Below are 8,723 nucleotides of genomic sequence, written 5' to 3'. Positions count from 1 at the left end.
GCATGTTCATGAGAGATATAAGTATTTGATCCCCTTCACAAAACATGACTTAGTACTTTCTGGCAAATCCCTTGTTGGCAATCACAGAGGTCAGACATTTCCTGTAGTTGGCCCCCAGGTTTGTACACCTCTCAGGAGGGATTTTGGCCCACTTCTGTTGGCAGATCCTCTCCAAGTCATTAAGGTTTGGTGGCAACTCGAACTTTCAGCTCCCTCCACAGATTTTTAATCGGGCTAAGGTCTGGAGCCTGGCTAGGCCACTCCAGGACCTTAATGTGCTTCTTCTTGAGCCACTCCTTTGTTGCCTTGGCCGTGTGTTTTGGGTTATTGTCATGCTGGAACACCCATCCACGACCCATTTTCAATGCCTTGGCTGAGGGAAGAAGGTTCTCACCCAAGATTTGACGGTATATTGCCCCGTCCATCGTCTTTGATGCAGTGTAGTTGTCCTGTCCCCTTAGCAGAAAAACACCCCCAAAGCAGGATGTTTACACCACGTTTCACAGTTGGTATGGTGTTCTTGGGGTCATAGGCAGCATTCCTCCTCCTCCTCCAAACACTGTGAGTTGAGTTTATGCCAAAGAGCTTGATTTTGGTCTCATCTGACCACAACACTTTCAACCAGTCATCCTCTGCATCATTCAGATGTTCAGTGGCAAACTTCAGACGGACCTGTGCTTTCTTGAGCAGCGGAACCTTGTGGGTGTAGTGTGTTACCAATTGTTTTCTTGGTGACTGTGGTCCCAGCTGCCTGGAGATCATTGACAAGATCCTCACGTGTAGTTCTGGGATGATTCCTTCATGATCATTGACACTCCACGAGGTGAGATCTTGCATGGTGCACCAGACCTAGGGAGACTGACAGTTGTTTTGTGTTTCTTCCATTTGCGCATGATTGCACCAACTGTTGTCACCTTCTCACCAAGCTGCATGGCGATAGTTTGGTAGCCCAGTCCAGCCTTGTGGAGGTCTACAATCTTGTCCCTGACATCCTTGGACACCTCTTTGGTCTTTGCCATGGCGGAGAGTTTGGAATCTGATTGATTGCTCCTGTGGACAGGTGTCTTTTATACAGGTAACAAAATGAGATTAGCAGCACTCCCTTTAAGAGACTGCTTCTAATCTCAGCTTGTTACCTGTATGAAAGACACCTGGTAGCCAGAAATCCTGCTGAATGATAGGGGATCAAATACTTATTTCCCTCATGAACATGCCAATCAGTGCAACATTTGTTAGAGTAGAAAAAAAAATTAAAAAGAAATGCATGTCTGTCTCTGTGTTACAATACACCTACCATTCGATTTGTAGACCGATCATTTCTTTGTGAGGGGCAAACATTCAAAATCAGCAGTGGGTTAAATACTTATTTCCTTCACTGTATATTTATTAATTTATTTCAGGTATATATTTACACAGCACTTTACATATATATTGTACATTCACATCAGTCCCTAACCCTCAAGGGGTGTACAATCTAAGGTCCCCAACTCACATTCATACATACACATACTAGGGGCAATTTAGATAGGAGACAATTCACCTACCAGCATGTCTTTGGAGTGCGGGAGGAAACTGGCGACCTGCAAGTCCTTAACTGGGTTGGAGCTTCTCAGAATGTGAACTAAAATGAATTTTGCCTTTTCTTTATAAATAAAGAACAGTCTTTCCCAACCAGAGTTCTGTGGCACTCTAAGTGTTTCTCCATTGGTTACTTGGTGTTCCTTGGACAAGTGCTGACTATCGGATATGGAACCATTGTGATCTTTTATCTATAGGAAGCGTAATCTTCTCACAGACCACCACTAAAGAGTATTCTTCTCGATGACCATCAATGTAAGGAGTATTTTTTTTTTCCATTGACCACCAATGGTAAGGATTATTGTTACCACTGACCAATCTTATAATTGGGTCCTTCTCCCACTGACCACCAATGGATGGGGGTCCTTCTAATAACCACCAACCTAAGACACACCCTTCTTCACAGACCCTCAGTGTAAGGAGCATTCTTTTTCGCTGACCAACGTAAGAGGGCTCTTCTCCCAATGACCATAATCTAATAAGACCCTTCTTCACTAACCATCAATGTAAGGGATCTCCAGTGTAAGGGGGGACCATTCCATTGATTGCCAATATGAGGGTCATTTCTCCAATTACAACAAAATGTGAGGGAGCGCTACAATTTTCAATGTCTGAATTTCCTTTCTGACCATTATTATTTGTTTGATTAATATTGCTTAAAGTAATTGTGTTGCATAGAGCAACCGAGGGTGTCAAATAGGCTAAGAACATCAAAATCTTTATTCTACATGTCTTTCTAAAATGATCTTGCCCACAGAGTGGCATTGCTGCTGCTATGTGATTTCAATCCAGGCAGTGTTGTCACTCTGTTACAGGAAATGGAACAATAACAAGCCCTCTGGCAGGATCCGAAGGTAAAAATTACATTACAGCAGGAGCTCTGTGTTAATGCTACTTACAGGCTACAGCATATGCAGTATGTTGGGGCCTGGAAACCCATTGATCTCGATCTACCTGTCAAACATCGGCAGGATGTTGATCCCCCCCCCTCCCACTTATACAGAGTGCCGCAAGAAAGCCAGGAGGGCTGTGAGGGGGGAGCAGAAGGAGAACCTAGACGTGGAGGGAGCAGTGTGTCACCCCCAACCCGCAGAAAGTGAAAGCGAGTTTTTCCTCCTTTCCCTCCCACTAGTTATTAACTGCTACAGGGGATCGGTTCCAGTAAATGCCACCCCCTTCTGGTTCTCCTTCCTTCTGTTGGCCAAACCCCTTTTTGTGTGCTTCCCTGGTCAGATCATTCACTGTGTTCATTCATAACTGAAGCATAGTAAATTGTGTTTACTATGTTTCTGTTTGCTGCAAAGAACGGATGAACAGTTGTTCTGTTCATTCACAGAGAGTGATTCAGGACTGTGTTCTTAATCACTTTCTTGGTCTCAAAAGTGAGACATCAGGGGTTTTGACCTCTGATTTATTACAATCTGGGGGAAAAGGGGCGTGGGCTTTGGTAAAATAACAATGATAAAGAAAAAGGGTGCTGAACTTCAGTGATCTTTGATCTCTTGCATGTTGTTCAGGTAGATCTCCACCACCTAAAGGTTGCCTACCCCCGTAGTATGTCATGGTTTATTTCCTTCCATAGTTACTCTTTAACCAATTCAATACCGGGCAATTTTACACCTTCCTGCCCAGGCCAGTTTTCAGGTTTCAGCGCTCTCACACTTTGAATGACAATTGCACGGTCATACAACATTGAAGAAAATGATAAAATTTTAGTTTGGGTACACACAACTAGAGCTTTCTTTTGGTGGTATTTAATCGCCGCTGGGGTTTTTATTTTTTGCTAAATTAACAAAAAAAGACCGAAAATTTTGAAAATTAAAAATGTTTTTCTTTGTTTCTGTTATAAAAGTTTGCAAATAAATAATTGTTCTTCATAAATTTAGGCCGAGATGTATTCTGCTACATGTCTTTGGTGAAAATAACCCAAATTAGGATGTATTATTTAGTTTGTAGGAAAGTTATAGAGTTCACAAACTATGGTATAGATCTGAATATTGATCAATCCTGAAGTACTGACAGCCAATCTAATTTCTTGAGGTCCAAGAATGTCAGAATAGTACAGATATCCCCCAAATTACCCCTTTTTGCAGAGTAGACAGTCCGACGTACTTCATAAGAGGCATGGCGAGTTTTTTGAAGTTGTATTTTTTTTGTCATAATTTTTCGGAAAATGAAAAAATAATTATTTTCACTTTTTTTTTTTTTTTCTACATACTGTCACCAGTGCAGTACAGCGTCATCATATAACTGGCATAGCGGTGATCAGGGACACTTGACTGGTGAGAGTGTGAAAAAAAAAAAATATATATTTTTTTATTTTAAATTTTTTATAACATTTTTTATTTTTTTTAAGATTTTTTTTTCATATTTCACTATGACCAAAGTAGTACAATGTTACCATAGTAACATTGTACTACTTTGGGGAAGTGATCAGTATTTTTTTTTTTTTCTACACAATTTGGTTATAGCAAAGAATTACTTTGCTATAAGCTAGCATTTACCTGAATGACATCCATTCATTCAGGCTTTTTTTTTTTTCTTTTTTTGTGCTTAGCTGTGATTTGGCCACAGTGCATGTGATCACTGTGACCATTCACAGCTAGGCACTAGTATACATGAATGAAGCCATCCATTGTATACAACTGTCATGTGACCTACTGTGATTGGTCACAGCAGGTCACATGGTACCGGCAACAGGGGCCGGTACTCAGATCTGTCATTGGCCGTGTCCGAGCGACACGGCTGGTGACGGATTGCGCGGCTCTGCAAGCGCGCGAACTGCGCATGTGCGGGAGGACGCCATATGGCGGCCTCCCGGAAAGCGAATACATTTTTACGGACGCCATTTGGCCATAGGCCGGGCGTCAAATGGTTAAAAAGGCAACACTTCAGAACTGTAACAAAGAAAATCTTTATTATAATCAAAATAAACTCACAAAGCAAACAGAAATGGATTCTTGAAACCCCTGCATTCCCAGAGTCCCTTGCTTTTCTTTCTACAGCTGTCTGATGATTTGCCGATCTTCTCCGTTCCTAAGAAGTTTCATAACTTCTTCCTGGGTGTTCGCAGCAGCTGGGTTGGAACTGGTAGTCAGGATCTAAACCTGGGTGGGATACAGATTCTCCCCCCATTCTTTCCCTGCACACATTACATTTGCCACTATGTAGTGCTGCGATGGATAAAACTTGCTTTTCCCATTGTACGTAGACTGAACTTTAATTGCACTTGATCTTGGATCATCTGATTATACTCTAAACTCCCTGAGATGACTGTGGGGCTCCCCCGGCATAGTCACAGTAAAGGCAGCACATTGTGCATCTGTTCCCTGAGATAAATATTGGAAAGGAATAGGTTAATGGGAGGGTTTGTTGGTTTATGAACCCACTTATCAATGCGTTACTTGGGCCTAGCTATCTAAGGAAAGGTAACTAATAGGAACAAGAGGTGTCCATGGGTGAGATAAGTTATTAAAGAATATCTCCTATAGGGGGGAGCAACCATTAGGTGCCAAGTTACAATTAGCAGACAACTGACATGCCACTCAATAATAGCGAAGTGTAGGCCGCGGATCAGTCTCAATTCCTGAACAATTCAAAACACTGATCGGCTCCAATTTCTGCACCTTCACACCTCCAAGCAGCCCCAATTCTTGCACCTTCACACCTAAGATCAGCCCCCATTCCTGCACCAGCAGATCCCAGGTCAGCCCCCATTCCTGCACCATAAGAAACACAGGTGTCTACATTCATACTTGCTGTAGCTTTTCCACTACAGGGGAAGAGGCGAGTGGGCCTCTTCACACCACATCCTCAGCAAAGTCTACACTAGTATTGAAAAGAGGGCTGGCACCCACTATCGGTGACACCAAGTCGTTGATTCACCATGGAGGTAAGTAGGCTTTAAGGTGCCGAGGGGCAGGTCAGGCATTGTAACAGACAGCCCATGGCTGTATTTGTAGCAGGGGCTCACTGAAGGATCCTTTGGTGCATGAGTCCCCGAACCTATGAGAATGACACATTATTTTCTAGATGCCACCAAAAATAGCATCACATACCCACCTTGGCTCCATACCTTAGATCACATACCCACCTTGGCTCCATGCCTTAGATCACATACCCACCTTGGCTCCATGCCTTAGATTACCTTTCCCTGTTCTATAAATACACACACACTACCAGTGCACCACATCCACACACAGTTTGTCACCGGGCCAGAGCAAATAAGATATTCTCAGTGCTGTACAACTGGCAACGGTGAAAGGACATCATTGCAGGACACTTCAAATTGCATTATGAGACAATACAATAAACACATTCATCATAAAATTGTCCAGCGTGATTTTTAGAGACTTGACAAAGTGCAGAGTCTTTAGAAGAAATAGCTTCCCGTGTGTCAGACAGTCGCCACAAAGGAGTGGCGGTACTACAGCAGTAAAGCGTTCAGCAATTTAGGGTAGTTTGGAGTCCCCCATCCTGTTACTGGGTCCCAGCTTGGACCTGCACAAAATCCTTGTCCTAGAACAAGGTCATCGAAACAAGCCACATGACATCCCTCTGTGACCTGCAGGGAAGACAGAAAGAAATTAAATCTTATATAGCATCCTCATTAAATGCTTACAATAGGGTAGGAAAACTTCAGCCTTCCAGCTGTTGCAGAATTGCACGTCCCACGAGGCATTGGAAGACTCAGCCAGTTTCAGACTTGCACGTCCCACGAGGCTTTGGAAGACTCAGCCAGTTTCAGACTTGCATGTCCCACGAGGCTTTGGAAGACTCAGCCAGTTTCAGACTTGCACGTCCCACGAGGCTTTGGAAGACTCAGCCAGCCGCAGAATTGCACGTCCCACGAGGCATTGGAAGAGTCAGCCAGCCGCAGAATTGCACGTCCCACGAGGCATTGGAAGACTCAGCCAGCCTCAGACTTACACGTCCCATGAGGCATTGGAAGACTCAGCCAGTTTCAGACTTGCACGTCCCACGAGGCATTGGAAGACTCAGCCAGCCTCAGACTTGCACGTCCCACGAGGCATTGGAAGACTCAGCCAGCCTCAGACTTGCACGTCTCACGAGGCATTGGAAGACTCAGCCAGCCTCAGAATTGCACGTCCCACGAGGCATTGGAAGACTCAGCCAGCCTCAGAATTGCACGTCCCACGAGGCATTGTAAGACTCAGCCAGCGTCAGACTTGCACGTCCCACGAGGCATTGGAAGACTCAGCCAGCCTCAGACTTGCACGTCCCACGAGGCATTGGAAGACTCAGCCAGCCTCAGAATTGCACGTCCCACAAGGCATTGGAAGACTCAGCCAGCCTCAGAATTGCACGCCCCACGAGGCATTGGAAGACTCAGCCAGCCGCAGAATTGCACGCCCCACGAGGCATTGGAAGACTCAGCCAGCCTCAGAATTGCACGCCCCACGAGGCATTGGAAGACTCAGCCAGCCGCAGAATTGCACGTCCCACGAGGCATTGGAAGACTCAGCCAGCCGCAGAATTGCACGTCCCAGGAGGCATTGGAAGACTCAGCCAGCCGCAGAATTGCACGTCCCATAAAGGCATTGGAAGACTCAGCCAGCCACAGAATTGCACGTCCCACGAGGCATTGGAAGACTCAGCCAGCCTCAGAATTGCACGTCCCAGGAGGCATTGGAAGACTCAGCCAGCCGCAGAATTGCATGTCCCATAAGGCATCGGAAGACTCAGCCAGCCGCAGAACTGCACGTCCCATGAGGCATTGGAAGACTCAGCCAGCAGCAGAATTGCACGTCCCATAAAGGCATTGGAAGACTCAGCCAGCCGCAGAATTGCACGTCCCACAAGGCATTGGAAGACTCAGCCAGCCTCAGAATTGCCAGTCCCAGGAGGCATTGGAAGACTCAGCCAGCCGCAGAATTGCATGTCCCATAAGGCATTGGAAGACTCAGCCAGCCGCAGAACTGCACGTCCCATGAGGCATTGGAAGACTCTGCCTCTGGGAGTTATGTTTGCAGCTGGCTATGGCATGATGGGACTTGTAGTTTGCCTACCCATGGCCTTCAACAATAGGTGCTACTTACGTCGAACAGTGCCAGCGTCCCATTTCCTTGTAGCCGGTATAACGCTGGGTTTAGGAATCCCAGAGGAGGTTGGCTTCTCTTTAAACGCTGGTCATTAATCAGAGAAAGGATACCACCAAACACCGGTGTGGAGGCCTGAAGAAGAGGTAAGATGAAAGAGGGGTTAACACAAATATATCTGACCTCCAGCCTTCCCTTCAGTCTTGCAGAGTTGTAGCGGCTCCTCTCCTGGACTGAAATGGCTTACTCTGATTTCACCGCACACTGTGAGCTTCTCATAATGTGCATTAAAAGCTGCAATAGAGCCCACCTTGTTTCCTGGCAATCATCTAGTCCTTTCCACCCCAGCCTGTCTGTCCCTGGCCCTCCACTTTCTTTCATTGGGTTTTATTTCTTTTAATCATGGAAGCATTACCTAGGACAGTCTGCATACAAATAGTCTGTCTAAGAACACCCACTCCTCCAGACAGCCAAACATCAAAATTTCTTGATGGGTGGATGGCAAACTCTTCCCAAGAGCCAGCCCTCTGTTTGCATCGGGGTTGAGGGCTCTTAAAGGTGCAGGGTGAGGTGATGTTTTCAGGATGCTATGTAGAGAGCCCTTCTGCCCCCTCCCACCAGCCATGATCTGCCTGTAGTACAAAGAGAAGCACAGAGGCTTTACAGATCATATGAAATTATGCATAAAGTTGTTTTATGTACACACAGCTTTGTTACTTCCCTGATCAGATCATTCACCGTGTTCATTCATAACTGAAGCATAGTAAATTGTGTTTAATAAAGATATTAAATCTCTTGATAGAGGCTGAAAAATATTATGCACTATTAAAAAAGAAGTATGGGATATACACACAAAAAAAAACCAAAACACAACAACTCACCTAGGTGGATGCAGCATCGTAGTGAAGTTGCCTCTTTCCCCTGTCGGCTCTACACTGAGAACTGAGTGATAAAAGACTGCCAATCGTTCAGTTCTCCCCTCCGCTTTGAGCAATGAGCCACGAGTGTCAGTCACCGGCTCTCTGCTATGCCCCTCCAGCGCTCACTAGAACGCTGGGCTGTTGAGGGGGTGGGAGGGGATGGCTC

At 45.4% G+C, this 8,723-nt stretch overlaps 1 protein-coding gene across 1 annotated transcript in view; it reads right to left on the bottom strand.

The window, feature by feature from the left end:
- Positions 1 to 4,476: 4,476 nt before the first annotated feature.
- The window catches only part of TPP1 (tripeptidyl peptidase 1), a 57,097-nt gene continuing 52,850 nt past the window's right edge, over positions 4,477 to 8,723 (bottom strand). Inside the window, exons 12-13 of the mRNA XM_089671624.1 lie at positions 7,638 to 7,772; positions 4,477 to 6,142 (exon numbers count right to left, since the gene is read on the bottom strand). Of these exons, the coding sequence (XP_089527750.1) occupies positions 6,005 to 6,142; positions 7,638 to 7,772 (273 nt within the window). The 3' untranslated portion in view covers positions 4,477 to 6,004. The remainder of the gene's footprint in view (positions 6,143 to 7,637; positions 7,773 to 8,723) is intronic.

The sequence above is a fragment of the Staurois parvus genome, unplaced genomic scaffold (genome assembly GCF_062004578.1).
Source record: "Staurois parvus isolate SC_StPar_1 unplaced genomic scaffold, SC_StPar_1.0 ptg000109l, whole genome shotgun sequence".
NCBI lineage: Eukaryota > Metazoa > Chordata > Amphibia > Anura > Ranidae > Staurois > Staurois parvus.
Note: the sequence above shows the minus strand (reverse complement) of the source record. Positions and strands in the feature narration are given on the sequence as shown.